Source organism: Odocoileus virginianus, chromosome 11 (assembly GCF_023699985.2).
Source record: "Odocoileus virginianus isolate 20LAN1187 ecotype Illinois chromosome 11, Ovbor_1.2, whole genome shotgun sequence".
In the NCBI taxonomy this organism is placed as follows: domain Eukaryota; kingdom Metazoa; phylum Chordata; class Mammalia; order Artiodactyla; family Cervidae; genus Odocoileus; species Odocoileus virginianus.
Genome location: NC_069684.1, coordinates 33,802,701 through 33,829,439, shown reverse-complemented (window position 1 = coordinate 33,829,439; position 26,739 = coordinate 33,802,701). Strand labels below are relative to the sequence as shown.

General features: G+C 41.8%; 1 protein-coding gene and 1 pseudogene across 1 annotated transcript in view; both read right to left on the bottom strand.

Moving 5' to 3' along the window:
* Window positions 1-621: 621 nt before the first annotated feature.
* PER3 (period circadian regulator 3) overlaps window positions 622-26,739 on the bottom strand; it is a 70,594-nt gene continuing 44,476 nt past the window's right edge. The window contains 8 exon segments of the mRNA XM_070474237.1: window positions 622-1,981; window positions 2,300-3,764; window positions 5,481-5,631; window positions 6,193-6,376; window positions 14,928-15,039; window positions 16,402-17,057; window positions 25,500-25,667; window positions 26,252-26,376. Of these exon segments, the coding sequence (XP_070330338.1) occupies window positions 3,567-3,764; window positions 5,481-5,631; window positions 6,193-6,376; window positions 14,928-15,039; window positions 16,402-17,057; window positions 25,500-25,667; window positions 26,252-26,376 (1,594 nt within the window). The 3' untranslated portion in view covers window positions 622-1,981; window positions 2,300-3,566.
* On the bottom strand, window positions 19,892-20,905 carry LOC110143386 (poly(A) polymerase alpha pseudogene; annotated as a pseudogene).

The window sequence follows — 26,739 nt, the reverse complement described above, 5'->3', positions numbered from 1 at the left end:
CCTTGGAAGGAAAGCTATGACAAACCTTGATAGTGTATTAAAAAGCAGAAACATCACTTTGCTGCCAAAGTCCATGTAGTGAAAGCTATGGCTTTCCAGTAGTCATGTATGGATGCGAGAGTCGGACCATCAAGAAGACTGAGTGCCAAAGAATCCATGTTTTTGAACTGCGGTGCTGGAGAAGACTCTTGAGAGTCCCTTGGACTACAAGAAGATCAAACAAGTCAACCCTAAAGGAAATCAACCCTGAATATTCATTGGAAAGACTGATGCTGAAGATGAAGCGCCAATACTTTGGCTACCTGATGCAAACAGCCGACTCACTGGAAAAGACCCTGATGCTGCGAAAGATTGACAGCAGGAGGGGAAGTGGGTGACAGAGGATGAGATGGTTGGATGGCATCACTGACTCGATGGACATGAGTTTGAGCAAGCTCCAGGAGATAGTGAAAGCCCAGTTCTTAAGGGAGGACTGAGTGCCATGTTGTCATTGAGAAGGAGCTTGGACGCAGTGATGACACAGACATGGGTGCAGAATGCCCCTAACGTGAGCACCCTGCAATGTGTCTCAATCTCATGAAATACTTCTCAATGATAAATACTTCTCAATGATATAAGTGATTTACGTATTCGGGGCAAAGGTTTATTCATGCAGTGCAAAAAATTTCTCAAGTTTTACATGTACACCGTTCATTGTTCTTGCTTTAAAAAGATACCTTATTAAAATATTAATAACCATTAAAAACAGGGAAATCCACACAAAGATAAACTTGGCTGATGCAAAATTTCCATTTGGATTAAATTTACCTTTTGAGTTATGATGAAGTTGCACTTAATTGTAAAATGATTCCATTCACACAGCATCTGTTGTTCATAAATTTTGACCTCTTATCTAAGAAAACACAGCCTTTTGGTAACATTCATGTCAACATGGAAACCTGTAGTACACATTTTTATTACCGATTTCTATAGGCATCAATACAAAAAGTTACCAAACTTGAACAATGGTTTACAGTTGGGTGGAGCCCCGGTGGTGGGGAGAAGCTGGCACTGTGGAGCCTTCTTTGCTCATCCCCAGAAGCAGAAGCATCATGGTCATTTCTAAATACACCAGCTCAGCTATTTACCAAAACACCAAAACTATAACTGGTTTTATAGATCTGCTTATAACAAGCACCAATTTTAAGTTGAGCCTAAATGTATAGCAAGGCAAAGAAATAGTTAACTGTCAATAAAACAAATATCCAGAAAGAAATCTAAAAGAGGGCTTGTACTAGGGAAGATCATGTTTAAAAAGTGCTTATGGAGATGCAGAATGGTTCTCTGACTGCTCCGTGTCATTTCTGATTTAAACAGGTTTAAATGGTCATCAGCATAGAAGGCTGCAATGATTCTATCCTTGACAATATCCAGGCTGGTTCACTGTTTAAAATTTGATTTTTCACCAAGGACAAAAATATCACACAACTTGACCAAAGCAATGAGGGCTTCAGAGATCATTTAACAATCAAGATGGAGCAGAACAGGAGTTCTCTAAGCCTAAGACAGGAATATGGGCATGGAGCAGCTTCAAGTGAGAAAATTCTAGAAAAGTCACAGTCATTGTTTCAAAGTGATTCTGACAGTTGGAGAAAGAAGTACCTTCTGAAAACTACAGTCAGCCCCTGTGATTGAGGTGGGAAGAACTGGGGAGGGTAGAGAACTCTGGATGCAGAACCCACGGGTACAGAGGGCTGGCGAACCTTCCTGTTATAGAAGGGAGTTGAGTGTCCATGGATTTTAGTATCTGTGGGGTGTCCTGGAACCAACCCCTGCAGATACCAAGGGCCAACTGTTCTACTTTAGAAAGTAAATCTAAGCTGCGGGCTTCAGTCTCAGGTCAGGGTCCAGCAGCATCGTGGATAGAAAGGTCAATTCTCCTGATTATAATCAGGATGCATTTTATGAAAAGCTATAAAACTTGAAAGGAAGAAGCATTTTCCTAAAAAACACAACAACAAAAGAAGAAAAGTAAGTTAGTTTGTTGTGTGTTATTTAAATGAGAAAAGGTTACTGGGGTCTTTATTTTCTTCTATTCCTGGTTCTGACCTGCATGGGTGTGAATTGCACACCATTTCAGGTTTGAGAAGGAATCATCAACTCTCTAAGGGCTCACTTATCAAGTGAACAACTCATGTGGTACTCAGGAGAATGACTACAGCAGGCCCAGGAAGCCCTGATTTGTGGCAGACTTGGCACCCCCGCCGGGAGGGCCCTCCCAGCGACCCCTCACCCCTACTTAAGGAAGGGCAACACTCACCTTTATTTAGGGGCAAACAGAAGACAGTGGCCATCAGACCTCTGGCAGGGATGGAGAGACCTCCTTTTGCATAAATTGGTTAAAAAAGAAAGAGTGAATTGTTAGTTTTGATAGGACAACATTTAAACACGCATGCATAAGAACTTACATAACTTTAAAAACATTTACAATCATTATTTGAAAATGTAAAAAGAGATGAGTCAGAAGCTGGTTGAGCTAGAAGCTCTTTTGTTTTTATTTTTATTTTTTTTTTTTTGTTTAGTTGTTTTTAATATTACACATGCAAAAGCTAATTTACACCCTTCAAGGAATAAGCCCACTGTAAGCTGATCTGTTTTTTTTTTTAAATATATTTATTTATTCATGGCTGTGTTGGGTCTTGGTTGCGGCATGGGCTCCTCTCTAGTCGTGGTGAGTGGGGCTACCCTCCAGCTGCGGGTATGGGCTTCTCACTGCGCTGGCTTCTCTTGGTGTGCAGCACAGGCTCTAGCGCAAGTGGACTTCAGTAGCTGTGGCTCCCGGGCTCTAGGGCACAGGTTCAATAGCTGCGGCACACGAGCTTAGCTGCTACACAGCATATGGGATCTTCCTGGATCAGGGATCAAACCCCTGTCTCCTGCACTGGCAGGTGGATTCTTTACCACTGAGCCACCAGGGAAGCCCAAGCTGATCTATGTTTAAAAAGACTTCCAGGATTTCAGTGGAAGGCAGAAAATCAAAAAGGAAAAGCATCTACAAGAGTGAACATCAAAGTTCAACCCTAAAAACTAGGAATTTCCAGGATACCAATGAACAATATGTTTTCATACTGGTAAATGCTGGAGTGACCTGTGTTGTGAGAACTCTGGAATGTTGGAGCTTAACTGTGGAGGCACATGTTACTGTGTGAAGACGAGGTGAGGGCAACACGGTTATGGAGACTGTCAGGAAAGGTATGTGACCTCCAGTGGGGATTTCTTCAAGTCTCTACTGGTTGGGGAGGAAATAATTCACCTAACAACAGAACAAAACCAATGAGGCTAACGTTTGGGTTTTTTCTTGCTATACTCCTAATTACAATTTATTTGGGGTGACACCTGAAATGAAGTTTGGCTGTACACATACCTCTTTAGAGGCCATCCAGTCTCATTAAAGGACAGCTAATAAACTAGAAAAAGAGTCTATTCGACAGTTTAAATACATTGGGAAAAAAGAGGAGTGAAAGAGTCTATATACAACGTCTGCTTCAGGAAAATGATGTCTGCTAAAAAATCAAGAAGGGAAAGCCTTAACATTCAATGACAGCTTCTTGGTCACTTAAGCCGCAAGGGTTCAGAGAATCACAGGGAGGAGGAGCAGTCCGGCGGGTCTGGAGAGGCAGGGCAGGGCCTTCTTCAGGGTCACTCTGCTGCTGCTCCTGTGGGACCCAGACCCTGGGGTCTGCAGCATCACCAGCTGAGTCTCTGTGTCCGCAGGTGACACAGCCCTCCAAAGGGGGACAAGAGTAGGTAGGTTAGTTGATGTCAAGTCATCTGCAAAGTTCTAAAATCAGTAAAATGCTGGCCGAGCAACCTATGTCTAATTCCCCCACATAATTTATCTAATAAGACTATCTATTACTTATTTATACTATATTTATTTAATTTAACTAATTTATTTAACTATATTTAATAAGACTATCTATTATACTTCATTCTTCATTATTAGAAGGTAAATGACGGTAATCATTTAAATACTTTTGCTTGAATTGTTCTGGGGCTCATTCTTCATATATTCTATCCACAGAAATCCTACCTCTGGCATGAATCTAACATCGTGAGTTTGAACTCTTTTCAAACATGCATGTGTATTTGACATGCAAATCTTATACTCTCCTCTCCAGTCAAGCACGGATCAAACCAGGTGTCTTTATTCCTAATTCGCCCATAACATTCCAACTGGTGAGAGAAAAAGCCACTTGGAGTCAGAAAGACCTGTATTTAAAGTCCGATGAACCGTGTGAACTTACACGGTTGTGTCTCAGTTTGTGCAGGGGGCTTGGCTCCAGAGCCCTGAGGCTGTGAAAATCTATGGATGTTCACATCCTTACACAAAACGACATAGTCCAGTCAGCACTCAAGGGTTCACATCCTTACCGTGGAACTGAAATTTGATCCATGATACACAAGGCCTCACTTTGCTGCTATTGGTAAAACTGGGGTAATAAGACCTCCCACAGAGGAAGTTGTGAGAAGTAAGGTTTCCAGTGGAATAATGCAATGCATGGTGGGCCTTCTGTATCTGCACGCTCCACATCCACAGATTCAAGCAACCACAGATCCAAAACATTTGGGGATGAAAATTCCAGAAAGTTCTAAAAGGCACAACTTGAATTTGCCATGCACTGGCAACTATTTACATAGCATGCACATTGAATTTACAACTATTGAAACAGCATTTACACTGGATTATGGAGAAGGCAATGGCAACCCACTCCAGTACTTTTGCTTGGAAAATCCCATGGACGGAGGAGTTTGGTGAGCTGCAGTCCATGGGGTCGCTAAGGGTCAGACACACCTGAGCGAATTCTCTTTCACTTTTCATGCATTGGAGAAGGAAATGGCAACCCACTCCATTGTTCTTGCCTGGAGAATCCCAGGGACGGGGGAGCCTGGTGGGTTGCTGTCTATGGGGTCTCACAGAGTCGGACACAACTGAAGCGATTTAGCAGCAGCAGCAGCACACTGGATTAGGTATTATAAGTAATCTGCAGATGATTTAGGATGTATGGGAGGACTGCATAGTGAAGTAAAGTGAAAGTGTTTGTCGCTCAGTTGTGTCTGACTCTCTGTGACCCCAGGAACTGCAGCCCACCAGGCTCCTCTGTCCATGGAATTCTCCAGGCAAGAGTACAGGAGTGGGTAGCCATTCCCTTCTCTAGGGGATCTTCCTGACCTAGGGATTGAACCTAGATCTCCTGCACTGCAGGGGGATTCTTTACTGTCTGAACCACCAGGAAAGCCTCAAGGAGGATGTGCACAGGTTATATGCACATACTACGCTGTTTCACGTGAGGGGCTTGAACATTCGTGGATTTTGGAAGCCACCGGTGGTCCTGAAACCAGTCCCCTGCAGACACCAAGGGACAAGGGTACAGCCAGAGCCCAGAACACTGGCCAGCACAAAGCCATCAGCACATGACAGCTGTTATTACTGTGCTTACCTGGGTGTCTATTTCCTGAGGGATCGTCTGGCACCGAATCCAGGAATGCACGTTGGCTATCTCCTCCCTCTGCCCTAGAGAAAACTGTGGCTGCTGCCGTCTCATGCTTTCCAGCTTCTTTAGGTCTTCTTTCAGTACAATTTCTTTAACCCTGAAAACAAAAAAGTGGACAAACAAAAGCTTCACAGTCTTAAATAAGGCACAGGGTTCTTATCTTGTCATCCAAGACCAACACTTCATTTTGGTTTGCAACATACTTCAAATCTCTCATTAAAGTATGATTTCATATCTCACATTGAAAAAAAAACTGACTCATTTCTTTGTCAAGTTGGTAAAGCTAGACCTCTTTTTCTTGATGGAAAACACCTGCTTAATGAGTTTTAATGAGTCATATGGAAGAAAGGTTTCCTTTAGATCTTCTTTTAGAATGAGAAAAATAAAGTCCAGACTCTAAAAATAGTTCATGTACCTGTGAGCCATCTTGGAAAGCACTGCCTCTCTTTGTTTTCACCTTATGACACATAACATTTGCATCCACTTCCACCACAACCACTGTTTTAAGAAATCATTCACCATTTGACTTCAAATCAATGAATTTGAAAATACATATCTCTGAGGATATGTATAAAAATACTAAAATCACTTTGTATTAAAAAACACAAGAAACCACAGAACACTTATATAAAGGTGGGTCTTCCAACATGCTTCTTACCTCTCAGGCACCTGATACGTCATTAGAATGCAGTCAGGTGTCTGCTTTATCATTCTCCAGATGGACTCTTCAACTAACTTAGGAAATGTTTCTTTTTTCTGTACGTCCTGAGATTGCTGCCCATTTTGAGAGATTTCTGAAGAATAATCACTAGAAGCAAAGTTTATACAGCTGTCACCGCTTCCTATCAAAAATCAACAACAACAAAGAAAGCCAAATTAGAACATACCTGCCAGCGGCTGGCCTGCCAGGCTGGTCCTCGTTCTTCAAAGGCCTGGGCGACTAACTGGTAGTGTCCTTCACCACCCAGCCCAGAGCCATCCCAGGTCACCTCAGCCTTCCCGTTCCTCCATCCTTCCAAGATCTCCTCAGTCTTCCTGAACTATCCGCTCCTCCAGGTCACAGCACCCCTCTCGTCATCACCCGTAACGGCTGCATCTCAGCCGCACCTCCAAAGTCCCAGCGTCTCAGCTCCTCTTTCTCCCTTGCTTGTTCAACTGTTACAGCTGTGCGTCTGGAACAGAGCTTTAGTCCCGCCTAGAGCCCAAACAAAGCCTATCACTCAGTAACGCTCTGCCATACCTGAGTCTTCTTCCCGTTAATTTCCCACAATATCAAAACGTCAACTCATTAATTCCATTCTTATCTGAACCCAAGTTGCCAAGAGCATAGAGAAAGTCACATGGAACAGGGTACATCAGTTTTGCAGTAAATTCATCATCACCAAAGGACCATCAGAAAGCCTGTAATCCTGGTACAGTTCTCTGGCCAGTGCACTATCTATTTCCAGCAGGATTATCTTCTGATCCTCTATTTCCTTCCTCAGTCTCACTTACAAGGAAAGAAAAGGAAGCCATGAGAAATGAAATTCATTACCCTGATGCCAAACACAAATTTACTCATATGTGCATTCTCTCTTCATTGCCCTCCTATTGAAACAGAGAAGCCATCCATCCGTGCCAAGGCCCATGCCTTTACAGCGGCTATGGAGCCTCATAGATCATTCCTTCCCCGTCCTGCATCTAATCCTTCCAGGTCCTTCTCATTGACTTTGGAACAATTAAAACAAAATGAAGTACATAATTTTTAAAAAAATAAGTGTATGGATAAATATATAAGACATTTTTCCTCATTAGAAGAAAATCTCTTTGAAAGGTAACTATTTAAAGCCAAAAACAGCAACATTTTTACTGTGGGACTTGTAATACATTTTACTTAGCACAAAAGACAAGAGGACGAAATGGAAGTTCTAAGACAAAAAGTGAAATAACAGTATAAACAGTGATAAGTAGAAGACATATGTATAAATGCTACAGCAATGACTAAAATAATTTTTTTAAAAAGGAAAAAAAGAAAAGAAAAAAAGAATAGCTGAGAAGTCAACAATGGAGAGAAAATGGAACTTTGGGGTTTCCCTGGTGGCTGAGATGGTAAAGAATCCGCCTGTAATGCAGGAGACCCAGGTTTGATCCCTGAGTTGAGAAAATCCCCTGGAGAGGGAATGGCTACCCATTCCAGCATTCTTGCCTGGAGAATTCCATGGATAGAGGAGCCTGGAGGGCTATGGTCCATGGGGTCGCAAAGAACTGGTGTGACTGAGTGACAAACACTTTCACTTTCATGTTCCTTCTATACCCATCTTATAGTTTTTAAAATCACAGATGTTGAATCTTGTCAAATGCTTTTACCACATATATAGAGATGATTTTTATCCTTCATCCTGTTAGCCACATTATTTCACCCTAATTGATCTATGGATGCGGAAACATCTTTCCTTCCCTGGAATAAATCCCACTTGGTCATAATGTGGTGGTGGTGGTGGTGGTTTAGTCACTAAGTTGTGTCTGATTCTTGCGACCCCCCCCCACCCCCCCCCCCCCCCCATAGCCTGCCAGGCTCCTCTGTCCATGGGATTCTCCAGGCAAGAATACTGGAGTGATCATAATGTATGATCCTTTAAATGTATTTGCTAATATGTGGCTCAGCTGGTAAAGAATCTGCCTGCAATGCAGGAGATCTGGGTTAGATCCCTGGGTTGGGAAGATCCCCTGGAGAAGGAAAAGGCTACCCACTCCAGTATTCTGGTCTGGAGAATTCCATGTATGTCCATGGGGTCACAAAGAGTCAGACATGACTGAGTGACTTTCACACTTGAGGGTTAATGTTCATCAGAGATAACTGGTCTGTAATTTTCTTTGTGTGTGTGTGCTGTCTTTGTCTGGTTTTGGCATCAGATGATGACAACCTTGTAAAATGAGCTGGAAAGTGTTTCCCCCTCTTCAATTCTTTGGAAGAGTTTGAAAAGTAGAGGTATTAAACCTTCTTTGAATGCTTGGCATAGAATTCACCTGAGAAGTTGTCTGGTCCTTGACTTCTGTTTTTTGGGACATCTTCGATGACTGTTTTATTCTCTTTACTAGTGACTGGTCTATTTGACTGGTCTGATGGTAGTGGGTTACCATCTCTTCATGATTTAGTCCTAGCAGGTTATATGACTCTAAGAATTTCTCCATTTCTTCTAGGCTGTCCAGGTAATTGGCATGTAACTGTTCATAATATTCTCATCTAATCCTTTGTATTTCTGTAGTATCACTGTATTTCTCCTCTTTCAATTCTGGTTTTATTTATCAGAGCTTTGTCATTTTTTCTTCTTAGCCGAGCTAAAGGTTTGTTAATTTTATCTCAATTTCATTTCTTCCCACCTTGATATTTATGTCCTTCCTCCTACTGACTTTGGGTTTCATTTACTCTTCTTTTTCTAGTTTTTTTGGGTATAAAGTTAGACTGTTTGATATTTTTCTTGTTTCCTGAGGTAGGCTTGGATTGCTATAAACTGTACTCTTAGTGTTTTTTTTCCTGCATCCCATAGGTTTTGATATATTTTCACTTGTCTTCAGGTAATTTTTAATGTCTCCTTTGATTTGACTCAATAGTTGTTCAGTATCATGTTTGTGCTCAAGTCACTCAGTTGTGTCTCTTTGCAACCCTATGAACTGTAGACCACCAGGCTCCTCTGTCCATGGGATTCTCCAGGCAAGAACACTGGAGTGGGTTGCCAGTTCCTCCTCCAGAGGATCTTCAGACCCAGGGATCAAACCTGTCTCTGCCAGCATCTCCTGCATTGCAGGCAGATTCTTTACCTACTGAACCACCTCAGTCTCCACATATTTGTGAGTTTTTCAGCTTTCTTCTCATAGTTAATTTCTATTTTCCTACCACTGTAATTGAGGGGAAAAGGCATGATATGATTTCCATCTTCTTTAATGCCTTGTGACTTGTTTTGTGTCCCAACATGTGAACTATCCCTGAAAGTTCTATATGGACTTGAGAAGAATGTGTATTCTACTGCATTTGAATTGACCACACACACCCATCAACACATCCTTGCTGTCTGGATGATCTATTCATTGATGTAAGTGGAGTTTTAAAGTCCCCCTGGTAGCTCAAATGGTAAAGAATATGCCTGCAATGCAGGAAACCCAAGTTCGATCCATGGGTTGGGAAGATCCCTTGGAGAAGGAAATGGCTGTCCACTCCAGTAACCTTGCCTGGAGAATCCCATGGACAGAGAAGCCTGGTGGGCTACAGTCCATGGGGTCGCAAAGAGTGCTCCTATGCTAGGTGCATAAATATTAATAACTGTTAAGTCTTCCTGATAACTCATCCCCTTTATCATTATATAATGTCCATCTTTGTCTCTCATTACCTTTTTTTGGCTTGAAGTCTACTTTGTCTGATACAAGTATGGCCACACAACCTTCTTTTGGGTGCCATCTGCTTGGAGTACCATTTTCCATCCTTTCTTTTGCATCTGTTTTTCTGTTGAGCTGAGACAGGTCTCTTGGAGGCAGCATATAGTTGAGTCTTGCTTTGCAATACTCCAACCATGCTGTGTCTTTTGATTGACAAATTCATTTACTCTTATGGTGATTATTGCCAAGTGGGGATTCAGCACTGCCTGTTAACCTCTTGTTTTCTGTGTGCTCTCTTCCCCCATTGTTTCTTTTTCCTTGTGTTTCTGTCTGCCATTTTGGTTTGGTGGTTTTCTATAATCTTTTTCTCAATTTCCTCTTTTTTTTTGGTTTCAGATTTCTGCTCTGGATTTATGTTTTGTGATTACCATGAGGTTTGCATAAAATACATCATAAATAAAACAGCCCTTTGTATGCTGATAGCATCTTATCTTCACTTACCTATACAGGTCTGTCCTCTTCCTCTTCCCCTTTCATGTTCTCGTTGTCTTAAATGATCCCCTTTCATGTTATGAGTCTGTTACCAAACTGAAGTAGCTTTAGTTGTTTTTACTGCTTTCCTTCCTTTTAACTTTATGCTCCAACAGTGTGTCTAAAAATCTCTTCTGACTGAGTTGGGATTTTCTGGTTCTATTTATATCTCACTCAAGGTTTTGTGTACTTTGGCCTTTTCATTTCAGGCAGAAGAGCTTCTTTGAACATTTCTTGTAAGGCAGATCTAGTGGTGATAAACTTCCTCAACTCTTGTTTGTCTGGGAAAGTATTTCTCTTTCATATCTGAAGGATAGCTTTGCTGGATATTCTTGGCTGACAGTTCTTATATTTCAGTAGTTTGAGAACATCATTCCACTTCCTCTTGGCCTACAGAGTTTCTGTTGAGAAAACTGCTGATAGCCAAATGGGGGTTCCTTTGTAGGCTATTATCCTTTGCCCATTGGTTGCCCTTAAAATTCTTTGCCATTGACTTTTGACAGTTTTAATATAATGTGTCTTGGAAAGAAAGTATTTTTGCATTGAATTAATTAGGTATTCTCTCAGCTTCATGGACTTTTATTAATATATCTAGTTCCTCTCCCATGTTTGGGAAGTCCCCAGCTATTATTTCTTTATATTTTCTATTTATCATTAATTTTTGCCATTTTAATTGCAATGTACCTTGCTGTGGTTCTCTTTAGGTAGATTCTGTTCGGGATTCTTTTCTTCCTGGGCTTGTATGTTTCCTTTCCCAGTAACCTGGGACTAGGTTAAAATGGGCTACTTTCAGCTATTATGTCCTCAAGTATATTCTCTAATCCTTTTTCTTTCCCTTTTTCCCCTGGAACCTCTATAATGTGAATATTAGTATGCCTGGGAGTTGTCTCAGATGTCTCAAACTGTCCTTACATCTTTTTATTCTGTTTTCTATTCAGCTTCAGTGATTACCACTACTACTTGTCTTCCACCTCACTGGTCTAGTCCCCTGTATCATTTACTTTACTATTGATTTCTTCTAGTGTATTTTTCATTTCAGTTATTGTGTTTTCATCTTTGTTTGTTCCTTATTTTTCTAAATCTTTGTTAAAAACTTTTAATTTTTCTGTTTATCCATTCTTCCTGTTCTCTGATCATCTTTACAATCATTACCTTGAACTTTTTCTTGGGTAGACTGACTATCTCCACTTCACTTAGCTCTTCTGGGGTTTAAATCTTTTTCCTTTGCTTGGAGCATATTTCTATGTTGCCTCATTTTGCCAAAATGGCTGTTTTCATGTCTATGTAGGTTGGTTATGTTTCCTGATCTTGGAGAGGTGGCCTTTTGTAGGAGATGTCCCAGTGTTTCAGAAGCATACTCCCCTCTGGTCACTAGAGCTGTATGCTTGCTCTAGGAGTGACCCCTAAGTGAGCTGCTGGGACCCTTCTGTTGTGGCAGGCTAGCTACCATGGGTGGTCTGCTAGGCTTCGTCCCCTTGTCTGGTTGGTTCCGAGGCCTTGTCTTTTGTGGGGGCTGCAAGGACCACAAGGCACCTGGAGGCAGCACCCAGGGGCTGAGATGGGTGCACTGGGGTGGGTGCTGACTCACTGGTGGGTGAAGTCAATGTCCGGGGGATCCCGCCAGCCCGCTGGCAGGCAGAGATGTGTCCTGGAGTCTGGCTGCAGGACCCAGAGGTCCCAGAGCTGATGTCATACTGCCAGTGGGTGGGGCTGGTACCTGACACAGCTGGGTGAGGGGTCCAGGGTGTCTTGAAGCTTGTGCTGGCCTTCTGGTGGCCAGGGCCAGGGCCCAGCTGGTCCTGATTTTGGTGCTGGCCTGCTCACGTTGAGAGCTAGGTCCATAGGCTGCAGGACTGTCTCTTTCCTGCACTGGTACTTGTCTGCTGGTGGGTAAGGCTGGGCCTGCAGCTAGAGCAGGCTTGCTGGTGGCTGAGGCAAGAGATTCTGGGTCTGGTGCCCGCTGCTGGTGGGAGGAGCTGGATCCCAGGGTCTCTGTGTATAGGGTCCTGGGTTTCCCAGGTCTAGGGCCTGCACACGGGTGTGTGGGGCCTGGCCCTTGGCCCCCTGGTGGGCAGAGTCATGTCCAGGGGAAGGTGTGGACTCAGGGGTCTTAAGGCAGCCTGTCTGCTCTTGGGTGGGGCTATGTCCCTGCCCAGTTAGTTACTTGGCCTGAAATGTCCCAGCACTGGTGCCTAAGGCCAGTGGATATGGGTGAGGCTGGGTTTGGAGCTAAAGGGAAGATTCCAAAATGGTGTGAGCCAGCACGGGAGTCCATGTGTTAGAATGAGTGCCTCCAAGTGGCTGCCACCAGGGCTTACATCCTTGAGGGTGAGCTTCCATTAACTGGCTCCTGCCTCCCTGGGGGGCTTCCCGGTGGCTCAGACTATAAAGAATCTGCCAACAATGCAGGAAACCCGGGTTTGATCCCTGGGTCAGGAAGATCCCCTAGAGAAGGGAATGGCTTCCTAGGGGACTGTCCAACTTCCGCCTGTGGGTCTGACCCAGGCTCCTTTCAGATTATTGCTTCTGCCCTAGGTCCATGTGAGAGTCTGTGTGCACCTTTTAAGAGTGGAGTCTCTCCCACATCCCTCTGACTCTCCTCAAAGTAAGCCCTGCTGGGCTTCAAAGTCAAACATTCGGAGAGCTCATCTTCCTGGAGAAGGATGCCCAGGCTGTGGGAACCAACATGGGGACCAGACCCCATGCTCATTAGGAACAGCCTTGCAATTGTGATTACTCTTTCATTCATGGGTCACACATTGGGGAATATGGGTCTTCATTAAACTGTGACCCCCACCACCTACCCATCTCATGGCTCCTTCTTTATCATTAGTTGCAGAAGATTTTTTTTTTGAAAAAAATTCTTTTGGCTACACTCGGTCTTCACTGCTGCATGCGGGCTTTCTCTAGACAGTGGGGGCTACTCTCTAGTCAGGGCGCATAGGCTTCTCATTGCAGAGGCTCCTCTTGTTGTAGAGCTCAGGCTCTACAGAGCACGTGGGTTCAGTGGTAGCAGATTGCAGGCTCTAGAGCATAGGCTCAGTAGTTGTGGCTCCCAGATTCAGCTGCCCTCGGCATGTGGAATCTTCCTGCACCAGGGATTGAACCTGTGTCCCATACATTGGCAGGTAGATTGATTCTTTGCCACTAGACCACCAGGGAAGTCCAATAGGAGATGTAGGTTCTGATCTTTTTCATTGATAGGTGTTCTGGAAACAGCTGCAATTTTAGTTTGCCTGTGGAAGGAGAGGAGCTCCTTCCACATACATAAAAGGTAACTAAAAATGGACTACAGACTTAGCTATAAAAGCTTAACTTGTAAAATTTCCAAGAGAAAACAGGAGACCATCTTAGTGACTTAAAGTTAGGCATGAACTTCTTTAAAAAGGACACAAAAAGCACAACCTATAAAATAAAAAGTTGATGAACTGAACTTCATAAAAACATTTGCTCTTCAAAGTGAAGATAAAGATAAAAAACTGAATAAAAAGGCAAGCCACACACAGGGAAGAAAAATGAGTGTTTGATAACAGATTTGTATCCAGAATACACATAGAAATCTTACTACTCAGTAAAAAAACTAACAAGCCCCCCACAAACGGGCAACAGATATGAACATATCTGGATGGAAAATAAGTAGACAAGAAGACAGCCAACACCATGAATCAACAGTCAAAACTAAAACCACAATGAGCTTTCAGTACACATCTACTTGAATGGCTAAAATTTAAATGATAGACCATGTCCTGTGTTGGCCAGGAGGTGTTGTAAATCGGAGTTTTTATATGTGGCTGACAGTGATGCAAATGATACAGCCACTTTGGAAAACAGTATGCAGTTTCTTATAAAGTTAGCCATAAACTTACCATGTGACCTAGCAATTTCATTTCTAGGTATTTAACCAAGAAAAATGACAACATATGTCCACAAAAAGACTCACACTTACATGCTCACAGCAGTGTTATTCTTAATAGTCCCAAACTGGAAAGTACTGAATAAACCATCAACTGGTGAATGGCTATTCATATAATGCAATTCCACTAGGCAATAAAAAGGAGCAAATTACTGATATGCACAATATGAATGAATCTTAACAGCTCTCTGCTAACTCAAGAGAACCCTGACACAAAAGACTGCACACTGGATGATTTGATCTATGTGAAATTACAGAAAGAGCAGTGTTAAAGTGACAAAGTGGATCAGTGCCTGCCAAGAGCCAGAGGATCAGGGACGGGCTCTGACTGCAATGAATCAAAGAAGAATGTTTCCAGGTGATGGAAACATTCTGTATGACTGTATGACTGTGGTGGTTGTTACACTGCCATAAATCCTTGTCAGAATTCTTATTTTGTACCCCTAAATGTGGTGAATTTATTTTATATAAATATTCCTCAATACAGCTTACCAAAAAAAAAAAAAAAACTTTCATGCCAGGGCCAACACCCAGAAAGCCCATTACACGGTGATCTCCTGACCACGGGGTATGAAGAATGTGTCACTTTGAGCCACTACCTGATGCTGCAGAGCCCGTTCCTGGTGGAGATGCCAAGTGCAGTGATGCTATGGACGGTTTCTTGGTAGTAAAACCATCTATCTTAGTCCCACCGCTGCCACTGACACCCTGCTGGAAAGTAAGAACACAAGGAAAGAGACTGAACATCTCAAGCATCATATTATAGAATAACTGGCAGATCTTCAACTTCACATGTTAAACAGAAAAAAAAAGTACATATCAATACATAACTGAGAAGTAAAATATTTTCAGCCTGTCCCCAAGAATGTGGCCAAAGTTCCTTTGCATATACTGTTAAAGATATGGCTTGTGTGTGTGTATATATATACACACACACACACACACACACACATATATATATATGTATATACACACACACACACACACACATATATATATATATGTATATATATATAATAAAAGGCTGTACTGGGTCTTAGTTGTGGCAGGTTGAGGCATGCACGGTCTTTAGCTGAGGCATGCAAACTCTTGGTTGCAGCATGTGGGTTCTAGTTCACTGACCAAGGATCGAACCCAGACCTCCTGTACTAGAAGCATGGAATCTTAGCCCCTTGACCATCAGCGAAGTTCACTACTGCTTTCTGAGCACATTCCAGGGCTACTGTGGTGTCACAGATAGTAAAGAATCTGCCTGCAATGCAGAAGACCCAGGTTCAATCCCTGACTCAGGAAGATCCCTGATTCTTGATCTAGATCATCAGATTCTGAACATTTGTTAAAATGGTTATACCTTGAAGGGAGGACTGAAGAAAACCTTAGTGAAAATACTTATGCTTGTCTTGGATCCTATATCTAAATATAGGAAAGTCTTACCCCGAAGTTTAAACTGACAAATAAATCTGAGAAGGCCTTTTTCCATAAAGAGATGAAAAGTTAAAGGAAAGTGACAAAAATTTTTTCATATAAAATTTATATGTATCAGTATAAAACTATAAACTGCCTACTTTACTGATAAATAATGACAGAAAGGAGCTCTCCCCATACAGACCTGCTATCCCACAGTTATGTCTGAAAAAGTAAAACTGTTAAATTTATGTCTTGTCAGTATGGCTTGCTCCTAATCTAAACAGCCCATAACCCCAGTTGTAAGAGAACATATTTTTTCTAGGCAATAATATTTAAGTTTAATACCTAGATATCAAATTTTAAAGCAGAGGGGAAATCCAGTTCACAAATAAAGTCTGAAAGATAGCACTTGGGGGAAAACCTAGCAAAGTAGGTAAGAATTCAGGACATAGAAAATTCTTTCACTGCAGCTTTTTAAATGGAGTCAGGAGGGAATACCATGTGTTTCTGTAGAACAAAGTCTTAACCTCAGCTGTAATGAAGGTTACCCTTAGCTGTAATGCAGACTAGGCCATTCATTTTGAGCTTTGGCACAAAAACCTTAATTTTAATAAGAGGACGCCTAGTTACTTTCTCGCTTGTGTGTTAGAAGTTAGCATCACTTACACACACAGTTTCTGGAGATACACAGGATCGGGGCCTGTCCCCCTGCAGGAGGTCAAACTGGAGCAGGGAGCTGCTCCCTGAGTTAATGAGGGGGCGTCCTTCATTCCATGTCTCCCACTTCTCCTTTCTGCTCCTTGGGTTGATGGTTGAAGATGGTGGGCCTGGGTTTGGAGCCACTGCTGATACCGAAGAGAGTATTTCCGAAGAGGGTGCTGCTCCCAAGAAGGGATATGGGGAGAATGATGATGACGAGAGGGGAGAGAGAGAGGGGTTATGCAGGAAGATGTTCATAAAAGTGTCAAAGTGAGCAGAAGGCAGAGCTGGGAAATACTGCAGGCTGCTAGGCAAGGGTGGCTCAGGCAGCCTTGGCAGTACAGTTACCGAGGCTTCATGTTCTCTGCCAAGGGAGGTCGTGGCTGGGAGGGGAGGAGCTGGGACGAGGCAAGGGGCTGAGCTGGGAACCATCACTGCAGCTGGGAGCAAGGGGCTAGAGGCACGGGGACAGGAGGCGGAGGAGGGGCACCAGGGCTGTCCATCCTGGTGGGGACAGAAGTGATCTTTGGCGCTCCTGCCGTCCAACCACACAAGAGGCTTCTTACGCTTGTGTTTCCCCTTCTTGCAACCAGCTGATCTTGTCAGCCTGGAAGCAGAACCTCCTGCAGGATAAAGAGGAAGATGAGTTACAGAAAACTAACCCAGAACAGAAGGACTCCATTGACAGGTAGTTTAAGCACATTACAAGGAATAAGCATTGGTCAATAATAACCATGTCCACTAAAGGAATGATAGAAAGTAGACCTAGAAAGATGAACGAGATCCTGGATACAAGCTGTTGCTATAAAGTAAACCTCATTTCAGCATCTCTCAGTCATTTTCTTATAAGCAAACCTCCTACACTTCATTCCACATCTTCCAGGACTCACGTATGATTCCTAAACTTGATAACTCTGTTGATAAATGGAATATATATATATATAAATTTATTTATAATTAGAGGATAATTGCTTTACAATGTTGCATTGGTATCTGCTGTACAACCATGCGAATCAGCCATGAGTATATGTATACCCCTCCTTCCTGAACCCTCTCCCACACACCCCCCTCCCACCCCTCTGGGCTGTCACAGAGCACTGGGTTGAGCTCCCTGTGATACCGCAGCATCCCACCAGCTGTCTATTTCACACATGGTCATGTACATGTTTCAGTGCTGCTCTCTCAGTTTGTCTCTCCCTTCCTTCCTCCGTCCCATGTCCACAAGTCTGTTCTCTACGTCTTCATCTGTATTCCTGCCCTGCAAATAGGTTCATCAGTACCATTTTCCTAGGTTTATATGGAATATATTTTTAAAAATTTAACTACCTTGAACATACAAATATTTAGCTTTGCTTCTGCTTTCCTGCTGAAGATAGGAGTTACAGGGTGACGACAGAATCTTCTCCCGGAATTTATCTACATGGCTCTGCTCTTCCTTCTGTGTGTGGGCTGACAGCACAGCCTTTGTGAGCCCTGAGTGTCTAAACGCTTCTGCGGCCAGTGGAGCTGGGTGTGTGCTGGGAGTCCAGGGTTCACACACCAGTAGTATGTGCTCTGCTGAGTCAATTCCGCTGAAGCGGAAGAAGACAGATTTAATTTTCACTCCAACTGGTTATTTTGCATTTATTTACTTTCACTAATTTAACTGCCTTTCAATAAATTTTTACAATCATTACAATGGTTGGAACATAAAACCTCCATCAATCTAGCAGGTACATTTTTATTTTTCGGCCTTGTTTTACACTCTTTGCATACTTATATATACATTTTGGGCTTCCCTTGTGGCTCAGCTGGTAAAGAATCGTCTGCAATGTGGGAGACCTGGGTTTGATCCCTGTATTAGAAAGAACCCCTGAAAAAGGGAACGGCTACCCACTCCAATAATCTGGCCTGGAGAATTCCATGGACTGTACAGTCCATGGGGTCACAAAAAGTTGGACACAAGTGAGTGACTTTCACTTACTGACTTACATACATTTTAGAGTTGTAATGCTCAATGTGCACACATTTATTTAGATCCTGCTTTCATTGTAAATATTTTTTATCTCCATAAATTCTTTGAAAAATTGTAGCTCTGGATTAATCTTTTAATATGTAATATAAATAAGTGGTTCAAAAATCAACATGTGTTAGACATTTAGTAGCTTCTCCCCAACCCTTTTTAACACCTGCCTAGTTCTCATTTATTCTCCCCACAGAAAACCCTTTATTTGCTTATTTATCTACTTTCTTTAAGCATATGTAAATAAGTACAGATATAGATTCTTATCCCTCTTCCTCATTTTTACCCAAAAGGCATATAATCTTGTACACTAACCTGCAAATTTTTCATTTAACAATATCCCTTTTATCAGTACATCACATAGGATTCCACTTTATGTGCATGCATGCCGCATGCTAAGTTGCTTCAGTTGTGTCTGACTCTTTGCGACTCCATGGACTGTAGCCCACCAGGCTCCTCTGTCCATAGGCTTCTCCAGGCAAGAATACCAGAGTGGGTTGCCATGCCCTACTCCAGGGGATCTTCCTAACCCAGGGACTGAACCCACATCTCTTATGTCTCCTGCATTAGCAGGCGGTTTTCTTACCACTAGCACCATCTGGGAAGCCCCTTTTATTTATATACCACTGCTTATTAAAGTAACAGTCTGTTGTTGGTGTTTAGTTGCTAAGTTGTGTCTGACTTTTTGCGACCCCATGGACTGTCGCCTGCCAGCCTCCTCTGTCCATAGGATTTCCCAGTCAAGAATACTGGAGTGGATTGCCATTTCCTTCTCCAGGGGATCTTCCCAACCCAGGGATCAAACCCATGTCTCCTGCACTGGCAGGTGGATTCTTTACTGGTGAGCCACAGGGATGCCCATAACCACCTGCAGACAAACGCTGGGTGGCTTCTAAACATTACTTCTTCTAGGTACAAAAGATTTTACAGCACACACTGGTGGGTTCTCCCAGCCTCCATTCCCCCTCTCCTCTCCTGTGTGGTACTGATGTGTGGGTAGGCTTGGTCCCACTCCACTTCCAGAAACGGGCTCTGATTGGTCTAAGTCAACACACCGGACAGAGGGCTTTAGATTTTGGCCAAGATGGAGGAACAGGGATTGGACTGACCTTCTAGGCTGAAATAACTAGGAAGGGACAAAATATGTGAAACAATAATTCCTAAGACACAAAACACCCTAAGGGATTCAAAACAAGGTGAGCCTCAGGCCTACCCAGCTACTGCCTTGAGAGCGAGGAATAAGGTGGGCTCCCCGAGGGCAGAGACAGAGCTGAGAGTCTGGGGAGGTGACAGTGGTTGGAGTTCAGGAAGATGAGTGGAGAGGACAGCCACACAGAGAGGCCCCCAGACATCTGCAGAGAACCCCCAAGTCCTCAGCAGTTCATTCATGTGAGGAAAAAAATCACCTGGAAGGATCAGACTGAAGCTCACTGCAGGAGGAGAACGGGGCTCGGTCCCATCAGCCAGACTAGAAGATCTCATAACCCACATGCACTGAGTAGGATACTCTTAAGGGTCTTGCCTCAGTAGTAGAGAAGAATTAGACCTCCCTACACTGCTCTGTTCCTGTCTAAGCAATTTTATTTATTTTTTTTTACAATCAATTTTATTTTAATATAATCTAAACACATACCATTTAGAAAATACCAAGAAAAATGTCTGTACAAGAGTTGATGCTATTGCATTTGGATAAAGCTGGCAAGTTCTTGCTACTAGCATAGCCCAGGAAACACCACCGAGGAAGCGTAATATATTGGAATAGATGTTGTGGCGTTTGGCCCATAGTTTGATAGCTCTCAGGGTTAACCTGAAGTTGTCAATGTTTGGTACTAGATGTAAAATTTCATCAGTTACCCTGCAACCGTTAAGACTTCTTATCCATCTTATATATAAATTTTTAAGCAGACTGTCAGCTCTTAAGTCCAAGTCTTCTGGAATAGTCTGCAGTGCTAATCTTAAAAACAAAATATCAATCTCTATCCCATAAAAACACAGTTTGATAACTGGTACAAATGCCTCTTCAACAGCTCTTCAATCTTTTACTTCTTCCTGTAATTTCAACTTATCATAGAACGAGGTGAAAAAATCCCTTTGATCGACATGTCTTGGTGCAACTCACAATGCATCAATATCAGCACCTTTTGTATGTACTCCTAATCTATAAGATCCAAATGTAAAAATTTTCCCACCAACATTTTCAGTTACAGATTGTGGAAGATTCTTGCTTTCACTGATTGCTTGTATCCACTCTTTTACCAGGTTATTTAATTTTCCCAAAATTAAAATCCTGCGCTGCAGTTCCTCTGTCTCTTCAAAAACCCCAAAGGGCTTCAGAGTCTCAACTAGCTTCTGTGTGAGTAGGCAGTCAGTCTCCTTGGGGGCTGCTAAGCTGATGGGAGAAGTAATGCCATAGTGCTTCTGTGGCAGCTATGTTTGCTGTGATCCCTGTGTTGTGACTGGAAATGGCATGTCTGCTGCGCCGGCACCGCCCAGTCACTCCCCGCCCCGCCCCGCGCCCCGCCACCGAGGCGGGAGGGAGCGGGGCGGGGGCCTGCCTTAGCCCTGGGTCCTACCCCCCTAAGCAATTTTAAAAGCAAAGCCTGGGAAGATCCATCTGTTTCCATGAAGCTAAGCTGGGTCCCAGAATAAAGCTCAACAATGTTAACAGGAATATTCAGCACCCATTCACAGTGCCTGCTATCCTACCAAAGACTACTTGGCATGCAGAGAAGCAGCAAAGTACACCCGCAAAAAGGAGAAAAATTAATCATGCGAAGCCAACCCTGGGCTGGGAGAGAATTAGAACTGGAAGATAGAACATTAACAGCTATACTGTATTTCATGCAGTCACAAGGAAGATATTTTAAATATGCTATATAAAGACACGGAAGATATTAAAAAGACTCAAATAGAACTTCTAGAAATGAAAACTATAATATGTGAGATGGAAAAGGTACTGAATGGAAATAATGACAGATTTTACAATAGAAAACACTAGTGAACCTGAAGACACAGCAATAGAGACTGTCCCAAAATGAAACAAAAACCTAAAAAAATGAAAAAGTGTAAATGAACAGAGCATCAGTGGACTGTGTCACAACTTCAAGCAGCCTACATACATATAACTTGAGTCCCAGAAAAAGGGAAACAGAAAAAATATTTTAAAGATAAGGGAAGGAGTTTTTTCAATTTGATGGAAACAATAAACCTAAAAATCCAAGAAGCCGAATAAACTCCAAGTACAAAAAACATGAAGAACACTACATCCTGGAACATCAAAATCAGACTGTCGAATCAATGATGAGGAGAAAATCTTACATGCAGCCAGAAGTTGCATATATATGCAAACAATACAGATGACAGGAGACTTCCTGTCAGAAACAATGCAAATGAGGATTCAGTATAACAGCATCTTTAAGGTACTGAAAGATAAATACTGTCACCCTAGAATTCTATGATTTGTTAAAATGTGTTTAAAACATGAACGTGAAATAAAGACACTTTCAGATGTACAAAAATGTAAAGGATTCATCACTGGTAGACTTGTACTATAAGAGATATAAAAGGAATGCCTTAGGCAGAAGAAGAATGATACCAGATAAATCTACATAAAGGAATGAAAAACACTGAGAGATGAGTACAGGGAAAAACACTTAAATTTCTTTAAAAGATAATAATTACATAAAAATAATAACAACATAGGGTGGGATTTCTAACACATGTAGAAATATATGCCAACAGACAAAGACCAAGGCAGGTAAATGGAAGTATAGTATTTTAAGTTTTTTATACATGAAGTGGTATAATATCTCTAGAAGACAGACTGTAAAAATTAAATACATACACCATAAACTCTAAAGCAACAACTAAAATAAACACCACTTTAAATACCAAGACATACATAGGTTAAAAGTAAAAGATTAGAAAGAGATATAAGATTAATCAAAAAAAAGCTAGAGAGAAAATATTAATATAGACAAAGTATATTTTAGAGGAAAGAAAATACAAGGGATAAAGAAAGTCATTTCACAATGATAAAAGGATCAATTAATCAAAAGGACAAAACAATTCTAAACAAGACCCTGATGCTGGGAAAGAATGAGGGCAGGAGGAGAAGAGGGTGACAGAGGGTGAGATGGTTAGATGGTATCACTGACCCAATGGACATGAGTTTAAGCAAACTCTGGGAGATGGTGGAAGACAGGGAAGCCTGGCGTGCTGCAGTCCATGGGATAGCATAGCAAAGAGTCAGACAGAGCTTAGCGACTGAACAACAATATGCACAAATTAAGACAGCTTCAAAATGCACAAAGTGAAAACCAACAAAACAGCAATGAGAAATAGACAAACCCACAATTATGGCCAGAGGCTTCAACACCCTTCTGAGGTACAACAAGTATTCAGAAAATCAGCGGACAGAGAATAACTGAACAAACTATCAACCAACCTGACCTAGTTTATACACTGATAGAATATTCAACCCAACAGAGACAAAATAAACATCCTTTTCAAGTGAATACAGAACATTTACCAAGATAGACCATATTATAGACCATAAAACAAGTCTCAATAAATTCAAGAGTTCAAGTTTTGTATTTTCTCTGACCACAATGGGATTATATCAGAAATCAATAAAGAAGTATGGAAAATCTCTAAATGTTTGCTAAATAATTTATGATGAAATATCAGTTCAGTTCAGTCGCTCAGTCGTGTTTGACTCTTTGTGATCCCATGAATCGCAGCACGCCAGGCCTCCCTGTCCATCACCAACTCCTGGAGTTTACTCTAACTCAGGCCCATCGAGTTGGTGATGCCATCCAGCCATCTCATCCTCTGTCATCCCCTTCTCCTCCTGCTCCCAATCCCTCCCAGCATCAGGGTCTTTTCCAGTGAGTCAACTTTTCGCATGAGGTGGCCTAAGTATTGGAGTTTACATATGAAAATATAAAAGATTTCAAAGAAAATATTAAAAGGAATATTAGGCAGCATTTAACATGATGAAAATGAAACAAAATACATCAAAATGTGTGAAATGCAGCTGAGAGTAAAAGGAAAGTTTATACTCAAATTCACTAAGGAAGAAAAACGTCTGAAATCAATGACTTCAGCTTATATCTTAAGAAACTCGAAAAACAAGAGTAAGGTAAAACAAAAGTAAGCAAGGATTTCCCTGGTGGTCCAGTGGTTAAGACTCTGCACACCCAATGCAAGAGGCCTGGGTCAATCCCTGGTCAGGGAACTACAGAATTGATATTATTTTTTCCTTAAATGTTTGCTCAAACTTACTAGTAAAACCATCTGGGCTTGGAGTTTTCTTATTGGAGAAGTTTTTATCAACAAATTCAGTTTTTTAAATAGATATGAGGCTATTCAGGCTTCCTACCTCTTGAGTGATTTTAGTATGTATCTCTCAAGCAATTGGTCAATTTTGTCTAAGTTGTCAAGTTTATTGGGAAAACTTATTTATAATGTTCTATTGTTATTCTTTTGATATCTAGTGATGATAGGATCTCTAGGGATGTTTCCTCTATCATTTCTGAAATTGATAACTATCTTCCCTTTTTTCCCCCTGATCAGTCTTACTACTAGAGTTTGATCAATTTCATTGTTCTTTGCAAAGAACAAGCTTAAAATTTTATTGTTTTTCTCTATTATTTTTCTGTTTTCTACTTAAAAGATTTTTTACTCTGATCTTTATTATTTCCTTTCTTCTGCTTCATTTTTTAAAATTTGGCTGCACTGGGTGCTAGTTATGGCATGGTCCTCAAACCCAACTCATCATCAGAATAGGGTGTAAACCCCAGGAATATGGGCTTCCCAGAAAGCAAAAGACAGATGCAGCTCAAGACCATCTGGGCTCTGATTCTGTTTTCTCTCCTTAGATTAAAGAGGTGGACTTGCAGATGCTAAGACTAGTGTAAGATCAGGAGAAAACCTTATCAGTAAATATTCCTTATTCCTTAAATGAAAGCAGACAGATTTCAGTATGAATTCTTTCAAAGTAGTATTAACATAAGACCAAAATATACGAAGTCTAGTGGCATATTAAAAAAAAGAGGTTTCTGTATCAGGCAAGACCCCCACCTTGCACGGACTGACTGTGTCACTGACTGCTCCATGCCCACGTAGGTATCCGAAGCATTAAGAACACATACACTAAAAGATATGCATCTGCTCTCATCCTGAGGGACTAGTTCAATTCCAATAAAAGTCTACCTGTGGCTAATTAGAAATAATAGAAAAATATATAGAAATAAACTAATCTCACAATAGCTGTGTCTTTCTCTGGTCTTTTCCCACCATCCACAGTCCACTTGTCAATATAATGCTCTCCATATCAAAGGGTGGTGTGAGGATTAAGAGAATTAATTTATATGAAGAACTAAGGGCAGGGGATGGTACACAGTAACAGCTCAGCATATGTTCACTTATATTCCACTGAAGACAAGCAAAGATAAGTTAGACACAATCTGAAAACCTGACTGAACATGTTTATCACCATTTCCTCACCTATCAAATCCTTATGAAGAAAGCAAAAGTCAAAAGGACAGGTGAGAGCAAAATGGAATAAAAAGGAGACATCACTATGTCATCACTAAGTCACTATGTTAAAGGAAGACAGCTTCAAACATACACTCCTCATTTATCAGACCAGTACAAAAATTTGAATGTGTTTATATGTATAATCTACCTAGTCACCACTGCAGTCCAAGTTCAAAATGAACACACTCTTCCAAGGTCAGCAACAAAGTGACCCAAGGCAGTCCCAACAATAATTGCATTAATAATGGTGAAGACTAATTGATGGCTCACTACTACATACCAGGTACCATCCTAGGTGCTTCACATGTGTCAGAAGAGCTGACTGGCAAATGACATAACTAGCAGATACAGTCCAAAATATGTTGACCATTATAAACGTGATGATATTTCCAAAAATACTTTACTGGAGAAAAAATATCCATCTTAAACATCTTTACTAAGTAAATGATATTAAAGACTTGTTCTTACAATGGTTGTATTTAACGTTGCATGTATTCTAAAGTAAAAGCTACCGTGGTACCTGAGTCTGGTGGTGGGATGTCGACAAAGACACTGCTGGAGCTGCACTGGCTTGTGTCCAGGCTCAGAGTCACTGTGCTCAGGGTCCATGGAGCTCCTCCTTCAGCGTCTGTGGACTGTCCATTAGTGGGAATTTCTGATGCAGGTACAGCTGGGATCTGGGAAACAGCTGGTGATGTAATAGTGGAAAGAAAAATTCCCAACAGGAAATTCATATTACAAACCTGAACAGCTTACAGACATTTATAACCGATAGGTTAAAACCTACTGGCTATGTAGAGGCAATATGAAACTAGGATTGTTTGTGATTACAATGAAATAATTAAAGGCAAAAGAAGAAAGAAAAACAGGGCTTCCCTGGTGGTTCAATGGTTAAGAATCGACCTACCGCAGGGGACACGGGTTCAATCCCTGGTCTGGGAAGATCCCACATGCCGCAGAGCAACTAAGCCTGCGGGCCACAACTACTGAGCCTGTGAGCTCTAGAGCCCATGAGCTCCAACTACGGAAGCCAAAGTGCCTAGAGCCTGTGTTGTACAACAAGAGAAGCCACTGCAATGAGAAGCCAATGTGCTGCAACAAAGAGAAGCCCCTACTCGCCGCAACTATAGAAAGCCCGCATGTACAATGAAGACACAGTGCACCCTAAAGTAATAAAACAATAAATTATTTAAAATGCTTTTAAAAAAAAAGAGGAAAGAGAAACAGAGAGGGGTGCTCTCTTGATCTAACTACGGAAGACACCCCTCTCACCTTGCAGTGCCTGGACGTCATCCACTCTGTGGCTTTGTCTGCCCTCTTCTGAGGATGAGGAAGTTGTATTTCCAGAGGAGATACACTTCCTCTTCAAAGCTGGGATGTGGTAGCTCTTCAGGTACCTGTGTATTAATAATTCCGCCATGTATTCCTACCCGCCCCAAACGTGGTCACCTCTCACCTCTCTGCTTTCCTTATGCCATTTCTGTTTGGGGTATTTCACTGTCTTCTTGGGTGAAGTCTTCCCTGACCATCTGGGCCCCCATCAAGGGATTCTTATATATTCCCTTACTACGATCTTGCACTGATTTTCACAACTTAGTTCTTAAGAGCACAGGTCTTGTCTTCTCAACTATATTCAAAGAAGGGAAGCATCTTCTAACTTTCAGGATCCCCTGAACTGTTCAATTTATTATGAATTGTAGGTAGCATGTATCTACTGATATATAGTGAAAAATCAAGACAATAGCTGGTGAAAAATCCAG